The sequence below is a fragment of the Melitaea cinxia genome, chromosome 27 (assembly GCF_905220565.1).
Source record: "Melitaea cinxia chromosome 27, ilMelCinx1.1, whole genome shotgun sequence".
Classification (NCBI taxonomy): Eukaryota; Metazoa; Arthropoda; class Insecta; order Lepidoptera; family Nymphalidae; genus Melitaea; species Melitaea cinxia.
In genome coordinates, this window is record NC_059420.1 from 11,120,900 (window position 1) to 11,133,556 (window position 12,657).

At 34.7% G+C, this 12,657-nt stretch overlaps 1 protein-coding gene across 1 annotated transcript; it reads right to left on the minus strand.

Annotated features, from left to right (window-relative positions):
* Positions 1 to 19: 19 nt before the first annotated feature.
* LOC123667023 lies at positions 20 to 11,078 on the minus strand (the record flags this gene model as incomplete). The annotated part of the gene is made up of 8 exons (XM_045601032.1): positions 11,029 to 11,078; positions 8,714 to 8,851; positions 4,292 to 7,080; positions 2,688 to 4,222; positions 1,927 to 2,561; positions 1,208 to 1,377; positions 772 to 986; positions 20 to 94 (listed from the first exon to the last, which is right to left on the minus strand). Coding segments are annotated over exons 1-8 (5,607 nt in total), but the record flags the coding sequence as incomplete, so codon positions are not given.
* Between the last annotated feature and the right edge of the window lie 1,579 nt (positions 11,079 to 12,657).

Consider the following 12,657-nt stretch of genomic DNA (forward strand, 5'->3'; position numbering starts at 1 on the left):
GCAGCCGCGCGCGCGGGAACGCGCCGCGCGCGCCCGCCGCCAGCGACACGTGCAGCCGCACCTCCCACACCGCGCGCAGCGGCACGTTCGCCACCTGCGCACAAGCGGCGGCGCGGTTAGTGCACACAGCGTTGGGACTGATGTCATACACACACTAGCACACGTTAATGTGTCATTCAATGTACTCTAATCTATTGTGTTGTGCATTAAACTATCTCTTAGTGCTGTAATTGGACTTTCTTTTCTGTGTACGACTTTCTATAACGACGACCCGACTTGCATAAAGGTACCTACACCGAAAATTACTACACACCCCTTCTGAATTGTAATCATAATATATACAGTGGTAGTGACACCATATGACTTATGTCCATGTCTTGATTTTTTACTTTACAAACATAATTTTTTTTGGTCATCCTAGCAATTTTAGACAGTTTTAGAACTGCTGGTGTCACGTTAAAATATTGTAAAAAAAAAGTACGCCGATAGTACAACAATTTTATGTAGGACAAACGACATGGGCAACTGAGAGCCTATGGATGTTGTTAACATAATTTAAAAAAAAGTTTTTGTCGTTTAATTATTGATAGAGAATTATTATACCGAGATCTACCACTAAAGACCTAAATATTCTGATCCAAAAGTTTTGAAAAAAAAAATACAGCTCGTCTGGTGAAACTAGCCTCACTAAATCGACGTTCTGAAAGTTTTACAATTATAACTAAACAACTCCGTCTCGTATCCAGCGCCAACATTACATTACAGCCTCACCTTGAGCGTGACGTCCCCGCCGGGCGTCACTGCACAAGCCAGCCGCAGCCGCGCGTCCCGCATGGCGCGCGCCCACAGCAGCGCCGTGCGGCCGACCGCCGCGCAGCGCCGCAGCAGGCCGGGCACGTCTCCCGCGCGCTCGCACTGCGAACACTCGTAGCGCATCGCCTCGCCCGCCAGCCGCACGCACAGCTCCGCCAGGGGGTCCTTCTCCTCTGAAAAATTTAAACGATCTTCTTTAAAAACCAGTGGTCGAATATAAGAACGAATTTTAGATTTTAATTATATTCGATTTTTCACCTTTAGACAGATGTTATTTGAAATATAACATCTGGTCGACTCCCAATATCCATAAACAAACATTTTCTTCTTTTGCTTATGAATATTTCACTAAGTAACTAATAACTAAAACAATAATAATTTCTGATATTATTACCCTGTACAGGCTCGACGGAGACCGCCGACAACGCGGTGTCTGCGCGCACTCGCGTTCTGGACGAGTTGTGGTGCGAGTGCACGAGACGCACGGTGAGGCGCAAGTGCGTGCGCAAGAGACGGAACACCCACACGTCACCACCTGACGACTCCCATTCACAGTCGCGACTCCTGATGGGATGCAAGAAACTCTAAATACTAGAGTACTACTAAGCAGATGTCGATAATGGTAACCTACTAATTTGGAATATTATTTATTTAAAAATATTCAAAAGTTATTAAGAAGCTACTTGATTGGAAATCAACAAACTAATACAGACTATACTACTACTACTACTACTATGAACAGCTAATTGTTTTTTTTTTATGCTTGTGCTACTAAGGATAAGAGGCGACGTGAGAAAGTCTTTTTGGAGACTCTTCATGAGATTCATCGTCAATATAGGTAGATATAAGTGCATTATGGTGTTAGAGTATGGCCAAACAGGAATGATAATATTAAGATATTTTGCCAGCGGGGAGTCAATCTTTCTGTTATATAGAATCCGATTGTGTGTTTCAAATATTTGAGGTTTTTTCTTTAGAAAGATTAGCCTACTAAGAATACTACATCTACATGAAGTCTCTTTCCAAAGTCAATTTCCCACATCGTCCTTTTAAATGTTTAAAAGCACATTAATAAATTGCGTAATAATATTTAAAGAACCTTAGATAACTTACCCCATAAAAGACAATTTGTTGATTTTGGCGACCACATTGGCACTGGAACTACTTTCAGCTAACAGATTCTTCGAACTCAATTCGTCGATAACTTGAGGTTGCCAGTTTTCTTGCGATATCTGGCTACCTACAGCTGATATAGTTCGGGACTCCTCACTACCCGTATCTTCTGTCTCTTTCGCACTACTCTCACTAACTGTGTCTACACTTTTTGCACCTATCGTTCGCGACAATGTTTCTGTGACTAAACTCTCAGAAGGAACATCTCTCAGAGTTTGTAATATATGCTTATCTATTTTTTTATCAATCGCTGAATCTTTATAACATTCAGTAATTAGTTGTTGAACTGTTATTACTTCTACTCGTTTAGTACTATTTCGTTTTTTAGGCGATCTTTTTTCTGGACTAAACTTCGATATATTAGGAGACTTTTGGTCAATCTTGGATTCGATTTTGGAGGATTTTGACTGTTCCCGATCTTTACTGTTCATTACTTGAGGACTGTTTGATATTTTTTGCATCTTATTAAGTGGTTTCGGAGTCACTTCAACAGGCTTGCTCAGTCTATTCTTGTCTTGTTTTGTAGGACTGTAACTACGTTTCCTTGTCTTTGTGTGATTGTCGCTGAAATCTTCCTTCTCGAAGTCATCGTTTGACGTAAAATCGGAATCCATTTTATGCAATTGTTCATCATCGGTATCCATCTTATAAATAACTTGTAGTGGAGATTTCTGAATTTCAACTTCGGATTCGACTTTCACGTCAAACGCTGGGTGAGTTAGGGCATCATCAACCAGAGTTAAGGAAGAATTTGATTCTAAAAGGTCTTGATTACCTTTCATGGCGATTAGTGTATTAACTTCTGTATCTTTGACGTCTCTTACTATTCCTTCAGTGGACCGATCAACAGACAGTGCCTTACTGATATTAGACTCAATACTTTTAGAATCAAATGTTTTATTTTCACTAATCCTAGATCTATTAAGACTTTGACTTTCAACATTATAGTGCACGGATACATTTTCCACTTCAACTTTTGTTACATCACTTTTTTCAGTAATCGATTTCTCATTTTCTTCTGCATTAGACGATAGCGGATCATATTTATGAACTTTAGTGCATGCAGTTTGAGTCAAAAGAATATTATTTAATGGGTTAGTATGATCAAATACTATAACAGGACCGGGTATGGACTGTCGAGTGTTAATTTTCGTTTCCATTGTCGGCTTTTGCTCGATTTCTAAAGCGGTATGAGGTGATACAGACTTGATAGATTGTCTTAGTGCATGCGTTACAGCTTTATTACCTATAGCTGCTACCTCTGTGACTATAGATTGATTAGATTCAATATCACCGACTGATTCTGGAGTAGATCGCAATTCTACGTCAATATCTATTTGACTTGACGTTATTAAGTCCGCTTGTACCTGAGTACTGCACGTTGATGGGGATTTCTTTGTGTTATTAAGTTCAACATTTTCATGTGGCATCATATCAGGCATAGGTTTAACCAAATCATGCATGAGAGCTTTAACACCATCTGAGACATCCTTTAAATAGGCCGGTATAACTCTTGATTTATCTTCTGTCATGTATGAAACATCACCAAAAACAGTTTTCTTCAACGGCGATCTTTTTATATCGGCTGTCATACTGACATCAAGAGTTGAGTCCTCTTCCTCAAACTGTAACGTCTTAACAACATCGGTACTCATTCGAACCGATTTTCTTGGAGCTTCTGTAGTTTCAAAATCTTCTTCATCTTCCGAAGAATCACGAGTATCTTCTATACTTCCACTCTCGTCTATTTCGAAACGAGACTGTTGCAATGCAGCTTGGGCCATTGAAATATTAGTCAATAATTCCTCACGACTAAGAGCTATAGATTGCCTCTTTGGAATCATGCTGAAACGCGTTGCTTCGCTCTTTTTTTCGTAAGATGTCGAAGCTTTTATATCTGACGGAGGTAATGTGTTATTCTTTTCTTGTTTCTCGTTATGACTTTCAGTGATATCTGAAAGCATCTGTAACAGTTCTTTCGTGTCATCTGCGTTGTGAAAGGATTTTTTGCCTCTCGATATATTTTGATCATTATTAGCGTTAGATTTGTCTAATACACTACCGCTTTTCCTTAAATCTGAACTCAATACTTTCTCGTAATGTCTATTCAAAGATTTTCTATTGTTTTCGTCAGCTAGTTTAAGTTCATCGACCTTCAGCTGTAACAATTCATGTTCTGATTCTTCTTTTTCAAGTTCGTATGATATTTTAGGTAACTTTTTGTTGATTGTATTATCTTTTGTACAATTTTTTTTAATTTCTTCTATTTTAAAATCACTTTCACTATCTTTTATTACAAAAATACTATCATTAGATTCTTTTTCAACAGTAGTAGTAATGTTGTCTTTTATTATTTTCAATTCACTGTTATTAACTTCAATATTATCTGAAGGAGATCTTTCATTCACGTCATCTAAAGAAGAGCAAGACATATCTAAAAGTTCGTTGAGTATAGACTTTTTCGGTTTATTACTTTGTTTAGTATGAGCATCTGCCGACTTATGAGTAGACACTGACAATAATTCCATTTCACTAACGCATTCTCTTTGTAAATCGTCTTCGTGTCCATTTTGGTTTTTATTACTGTTATTAAAATCATTTGATTCTTTTATTGAGACATTTCCATTCAAATTATCACTAAGATCGTGTTTTACTGACCCATTATTTTGTTCTAAAGAAATGTTAGAACATTTTACATCTTCTACTTTAGTATAACTTTTATTGATATCATTTGATTTCGTTACATTCAATTCTGCGGTTTGATAAACAATAATATCTTGATTAACAGTAGATATATTAGAAGTAGCCTTGAACAAACTTTCGCTCACATCCATTTTACGCTTAGACATTTCATTTTGAACGATTAATATTTCTGCTGGTATTGGCTTAGTAAGAGATAAATTGCTCACATCATTGGCATATAATTTGGATTCTTGGTAGAATTTCGTTATATTACCAATTGTGTTTGAAACATCTTTGATTTCAGTTTTATTTGCATCCTCAACAAGTATAGTTGTATTGGTTTTATTGATTGGTTCAAATATTTCATTCTTATTTTGTTCTTCAGCCGATAATAGTATATTTGTAGGTAGAGCACGAGTCATAGATATGTCAGTATCGCAAGACGTAATCTCTATTTTGCTTTCTCCTTCTGGAGATTGTAAAATATTAGTAGATATAACTTTGGTAAAAGAAACGTCAGCATCAACATCATTTATTGTTTTATTTTCTCTTAAGCCTTCCTCGTTTTTTTGTACTTTATCAGATTCAAAATTATTTTCACAATTAAATAGAGATTTATTCATGGAATTTCCGGTAATAATGGACGCACTGGTATTTGAAACTTTTTTTTTAATGTCAAATAAAATATTTGTAGGAATAACTTGCGTTATAGATATATTTCCTGCATCTTGTTCATAGACAATTGTTTTTCTTTTCTCAGAATTATTTTTATTCGATATAATAGCATTATCAGGTACTGCTTGCGTCATGTCTATTTCCTCATCTTGATCATAAATTACCGTCTTTTGAACATTATTTTTAGTTTCGTTCAATAGAATATTAGAAGGAAGAGCCTGAGTCATTGAAAGATTAGTTATATCATTTTTAACAGATTCTATATTTTCTAAGTTTGCAGCAATTATATTTTGCGGAATCGCTTGCGTGACTGATATATCCAAACCATCTTGAAAATAAACTGTATTATTTTGCGAGGGTTTTTTATTTTCTTCGAGTATTAAGTTTGTAGGTAAAGCTCGTGTAATAGATATATCACCATCCTCGAATACAATAGTTTTTCGTTTTTCGAGCACACTTTTATTGGCACTTATTATATTCGAAGGCAAGGCTTGGGTCATTGATATGTTCGGTAATTCATTATCATACAGTATAGTTTTTCTCATTTCTTCTTTCTCGATTATAACTTTAGATGGTATTGCTTGAGTTAAAGAAATGTCCCCTGCGTCATCATTGAAGACAATTGTTTGCCTTTTAGGTATAGAAACACCAACTACTTCATTATCAACAGCCTGTGTCAAAGATAAATCAAAATCGTTATATATAACAGAATTTTTAGCTTCAGCTACATCTTTGAGAACATTGTTACTTTGATTTCCTATCAAAGACCTAACCGGAATAAAATTTGGTAAATCATCATCAGTATTTAGTACAATTGTTTTCCTCTTTGGAGTCGCGTCTGGAATTTTAGAAGCTGATGGAATTTTATTTGAAACATTTAGATTATCTAAATCATCATTAAAAGCTTTATTCTCCAACTGTACAGTTAATTTCTTTCCATCAAACACGAGCACCTCATCTGAAGCTTCGTTAACTGCAAAATTTAAAGATTCTTTCGGGGTTGCGTAAGGATTAATTGCTATATTCTCCTTATCTACCACCCAATCATCATTTACAGTTAATTTTTTATCTCTAACCATAGACATATTGCTTTTAACAACTTCTTGAACTTTAGGACTTTGAATCGTATCTGTTATAGACATGTCACAGTCATCACTCCTCACGCCAACGTTGGTCATATTAAGATCTATCTCAATGTATTCAGACAAATCTCTTTCAGTAAACGGACCTGGACAAACGACGTTTGATTGATTCGATCGTTCCAAATCTCTTTGAATCTCATCTAAATCATCACACTTACTATTAGAACTCAATGGTTGGAGGTTTGAAAAATTGATGCTAATGGGATTCGACGTTTCTGTCATTACTGGAATACTAAGTTCATCTCCGAACACTTTGCTATTATGATCAGTTAGGGGACTCAAATCAAAATTTTGAGTAGGGGGACGAAGTTTTCTATCGTCACCTGTGGTTTCCAGTGCTGCAAATTGTTGGGTTAAATTAATATTATTTAGTGAGGTCTGAAATTCTTGAACCGCTGAGTTAGTTTGCAACGCGCCTCCGATGTCTACATACTCTACTTCTTCAAACTGTTGATCGAATATGCTTTTTCCTATATGTCCTATGCTGGCTGGTCGTGCATTCGCTGCTGATTCATTACCTGACGATTCTAAAGATTTATTTTGCTCTTCATAAAAATTCTTCCACGTTGTCGTTGCTTCATTCGTTATAAACTCACTGAAAATAAAAATTATAACATATAACATTTAGACCTCTCTCGTCTTTTTTTCATCCTTAGACTTACTTTTAACTTAACTTTACTATTTAGGCAGTAGGCACCAGATAAGTTGGATTAGTTTTTATCTGAATCTGTTAATTGGGTAGTTTTTTTTTTTAAATATAAAACTACTGCCTAAAATTACCTTCTAAATATGGTTGGTTTGTAATGTATTACATATAAAGTTCAAATCGGTCATTATATCAAGTAAGAACTATTTAACATAACACACGACTCACTCATTGTAAGACTGATCAAACTGACTCACTCATTGTAAGACTGTAAATTGAGTTATTGTAAAGAGTATATAGCTTCTAAACAATAATTGAATTGACATCCTTACTAATATTGTAAATGCGAAAGTAACTCTGTCTGTCTGTCTGTCGTGCTTTCACGCCCAAACTATTGAACCAATTTAAATGAAATAGAATACATATAGTCTAGAACTTGAGAATAGACATAGGCTACTTTTTAATGCGGAAAAAGAGGTGTAAGGGGTTGAAAGGTAGGGATGAAAAGTTGTATGCAAGTATCGTCATTTTTAGGGCTAGAAACTTGAAACTTATTTTTAGGCTGCTAATTCGATATAAATAAAAATTGCAAAAGTTTGCAAAAGTTTGCAAAAGTTTTACCCTTAACAAACGTACAGTAAAAATAAAGAACAGAGGATAAAAGTTTGTATGGAAATATATAAGATTTGTGTGAATGTTTTATAAGTTTGCGACAAGAGACAAAATTATATCAGAGCTATTCTGATGTCCAAAACAAACCAAAAGATATATCCAAAAAAGCTGTCCAAAGTCACTATTCCACGAAGACGAAGTCGTGGGCACAACTAGTAAATAATACATTAAAGTAGTTGAATAGAAATTGAAAAAGTGCCACACGGCTACGGCACTAAAGAATTTAGCCACCCCCTCTCTTCCCGTGGGTGTCGTAAGAGGTGACTAAGGGATAACAAGGTTCCATAACCATCTTGGAACTTAAGAAGCCGACCGATGGCGGGATAGCCATCCAACTGCTGACTTTGAAATACTCAGGTCGAAGACAGGCAGCAGCATCTTTGGTGCGACAAAGCCAGTACTGCGGTCACCAACCCGCCTGCCCAGCGTGGTGACTATGGGCAAAACACATGAGTTCACGTTATTTTTGGCGTAAACTTGTGGAGGCCTGTGTCCAGCAGTGGACTGTATAGGCTGTAATGATGTAATGATGAATAGAAATTGTTGTAAAAATTTACATCTATTTAAACTTTATTTATTTCAATGTTAACTATTAAAATCAGTGTTAAAAAAAGGCTTTGTTACCAAGATAACAAAACAAATGAGAAGATACTTTTTTGAAGTGATATAAAATGTATTTATTTAAGCAATAAAATAAATTTATTCTACTTTCTATTATTATTCTAACTGTAAAGTTTGTGGGGATGGATGTTGTTACTCTTCACGCAAAAACTGTTAAACTGGTTGTAATGATAGCTGGATCTCCACAATGACATATAGGTGACTTTTTGACTGGAGTCATTTGGATGGGATCGAAATTTACCCAGGTGAAACCGCAAGGCAGAGTTAGTTATATGATAAAGAGTCTTACGCTACACCAGTTCGCCGTGAGAAGCTGACGCGCCGGCTTTTTACAGTGTCCGTGGGGGTGGCCACGTTGAACTCCAGTTCTGAGAATGGTGTCCGAGGAGGTCTCTGGCTTTTCAATATTGACGATCTGCGTTTTCTTCTATAAGACATATAAATAAGTATAAATTAAAATAAATATAAATGTAATGTAGTTATGATAGATGGTTAATAATGATGATACAGCCTATAACATCCCAAGGCTGGACATAGGCATTCTTTCTCCATGTTAGAGAAGATTCAAAGATTCTCCATAATACATCACAACTACACTGCTCCACTTCAAATTGGTGGATATATTTCCACTATGACTAACAATTGCTTGCAATTAGGTTTCTATGATAATAACCAGCACCGAGAGTTTAACAGCTCCACATTTGGGAGACTCACGACTCCCGGCAAGAGACAAATATTTACAGAAATAATTGTATCTGCAAAAATCAATTCTGATCGATAAAATAACCCCACAAAGACCTGCAGTTATGCATCTACACGGTACACGCACCACTACCGAAGCGGTAGCTATTCCATGATAGATGAGCAGGGAATATGAGATTATAAAAACAAAGATCTAGATTTGTTCATACATATGAAAAACTATTTTTTTCTCTTTTTATTAACTTTGTGCTTGTGAGGAAAATAAATTGATATTTTTAATATCCTATATTATTATTTTTTTACTAGGCTCAGGAATTCTAAGCACTTTTTAAATGCACAAGCCCTGATATCAATACTGCTAAACAATTTTGTCAATTCAACTTTCTATATGCAATACTGCCACCAAAAATAATTATTATCTCGTATAAAACAATAATTAGAAGTAACAATTAACAACTGACTATAATTACTATTTATTACTTTACTGTACACACCAAATACATTATAAACATAGTTTTAAGATAGTTACAATAAACGGACTCAGGGCTAATTGGCAATTTTTTTTAAACAACCCAAGTAAAATAATTATGTTTGCTCGCAAATGAAAAAAAAAAACAACTTCAATTACATCGACAAGTAATACAATGTAAGTAGAGGAAAACATAGTCAAGTAAATATGTGCTATCAAAGATTACCCAAAAAGTAGTCATCAGATCTCGATCAAATTTAAATATGACCACAAGACAAGCATTCCCTTTCAATTAAAGTAAGGATCATCACAATTGATAAGCCCAGTAAAAATTTATGTGGTTTAATACAAAAATATAATATTTATTTATTTATTTATCTATTTATATATAATATACGGTAAATACAGATTATTAGGTATAACTCGTAAAGTCAGATCTCAATTAAATTTAAATGGGACCAAATTACATGCAACACCTTTCAATTAAAATAAAATTCATCAAAATTGGTTCACCCAGTCAAAATTCTGATGATACATAAAAAAAATACAATCGAGTTAAGAATAAAATTTAATGTAGAAACTGATTGAGATTGTGTAGTTATATTGTAAATCTTACACACAAATACTCTACATACTAATATTATGAACCTGAATATTCAAGGATAATTTTGTACTGAGAATATTCTTTTCAAAAAATATTACTGTGTTAACAATGTACCATGGTCAACACAACAACTTTTAGAATTTTTTATGACTGTATTTTAATACAGAAATCTAGTCTTATATATAAAATTCTTGTGTCACAATGTCAGTTACAATACTCCTCCGAAACGGCTGGATTTTTGTGAAATTTTGTGTGCATATTGGGTAGGTCTGAGAATCGGCTAACACCTATTTTTCATACCTCTAAGTTATAGGGGGGGAAGGGGATTAAGGGGGGGATTTTAACATATATGGCAAAAGAAGAAGTCGGCTAGTAAAATATAAAAGAAAACTGACTTATTTTTTTTTAATAACAGCATTATCATGACATATAATATAGTGATAGTATTAAACAATCACTGATATGTTTATTTAGCTGCCCGTAGCCTATATATAAAAACAAAAAATATAAAAACATAAAAAATATTACACAACTGACAAATGAAATTCTGTACTTTTAAATAACTTTGCGCTTATAATTACGTGCTTTTGTTTTAAGTAATAAAAGAAAGCACATAATACTTATATTCATACATTTCAAACCACTAAAATAATCTTCAGAGTTGTATGAATAAAATTCAATGTAAAATTTCAAAATTGCAAAATAACACTAGTTTAATTATATTATAATTCCTTTACTATAACCTTCAATATTATGTTGGGTTTCAAATTTATGAAGACTATTTAAATTAACATTCATTTTACCCTTAAAACATTGTTGATAGACTTACGTCGCAGCCGCCGCCTCCGACGCCTTCAAGGACGCTTGAGTATCGTCCATTGTGTTAAAATATACTTTTCACTTTACAATATTATATTTTCCATTAAATTATCAATTAATTTCTAATTCGGATAAGTATAAACAAATTCAAACCAAAGCGAGTTTGAAATCAAAACACAAACGGTTACCATTCAAATTTGACATTGACAAAATTGTCAATAGCGTTAAGCTCGGCTTTGTGTATCGTTCATAAGTTCAAACAAGTTAATGGAAATATATGTACTGTGCAGTAATTTAAATATTTAAAACAAACCTTTTTAAACAAAAATTAAAATAAAATTTTAAACAAAAATTTTATCACAGGCTATTTATAAACAAATCTATAAATATAAATATATGTTTATAAAAAAATATTATAATAGTTCAAAGATTAGAAATATAAAGCTGAAATAGTATTAAAACAAAATAGTATATAAATAAATTGTCAGACACTATATTTATAAAGTAACTAGCTGACCCGGCGAACTTCGTATCGCCTAACAGTGACTTTTAAGTATTATCACAAATCTTTTGTATGGGAGTATAGAAAAGTGTTGTTTTTAGACTTTTTCAGGAAATTTAAATTTTTTTTTAGAATTTTTCTCTCCGTAAGAACCATCCTCGTACTTCAAGGAATATTAAAAAAAAAGAATTAGCGAAATCGGTCCAACCGTTCTCGAGTTTTGCGCTTAGCAACACATTCAGCGACTCATTTTTATATTATAGATATAATATTTATTACATACATACATACATATAATCACGACTCTTTCCCGTAGGGGTAGGCAGAGACCACTTCTTTCCACTTGCTACGATCCTTACATACTTGTTTCGCTTCATCCACTTTCATTATTCCCTTCATACATGCTCGTCGGTTTAGGGTACTCTTGACCTGGCCTTTTTTCAAGACGTCCCCGATTTGGTCTTGAAATGTCCGCCTAGGTCTACCCCTTCCAACACTTCCACTCACACTCGCCTTATACACTTTTTTCGTCAGTCGTTCTTCATTCATTCTCTCGACATGACCAAACCATCTCAGCATACCTTTCTCAATTTTTGTCACTACATCTTCTTTCAGACCACACCGTTTTTTTATCTCACTATTTCTCATCCTGTCACTCAGTTTAACTCCTATCATACTTCTTAACGCTCTCATCTCAACTGCATTTATTCTGCTTTCATGTCTCTTCTGCCATACCCAACTTTCACTTCCGTACATGAGTGTCGGAAGCAACACCCCCTCATGCACAGCCAAACGAGCCTTTTTAGACACCTTCCGACTGCTCATAAAGGAGTTCAAAGCTCCGTTCACCATGTTTCCTGCATTCACTCTTCTTTCAATATCACTCTCACACTTTCCATCTCTTGTAAACTTCGAACCCAGATACACAAACTCATTCACCTGTTCAATTTGTTCATCTCCAATCACGATATTACAGTCTGTCACTACCTCATCTCTTTCAAACACCATCACTTTCGTCTTCTTTACATTCATCTTCATTCCCTTTCTAACAAAAGCTCCACTCATAGCAGTTACCATCTCCTGCAACTCCTCGGCCGAGGACGCAAGTAGTACTTGGTCATCAGCCTAGAGAAGACA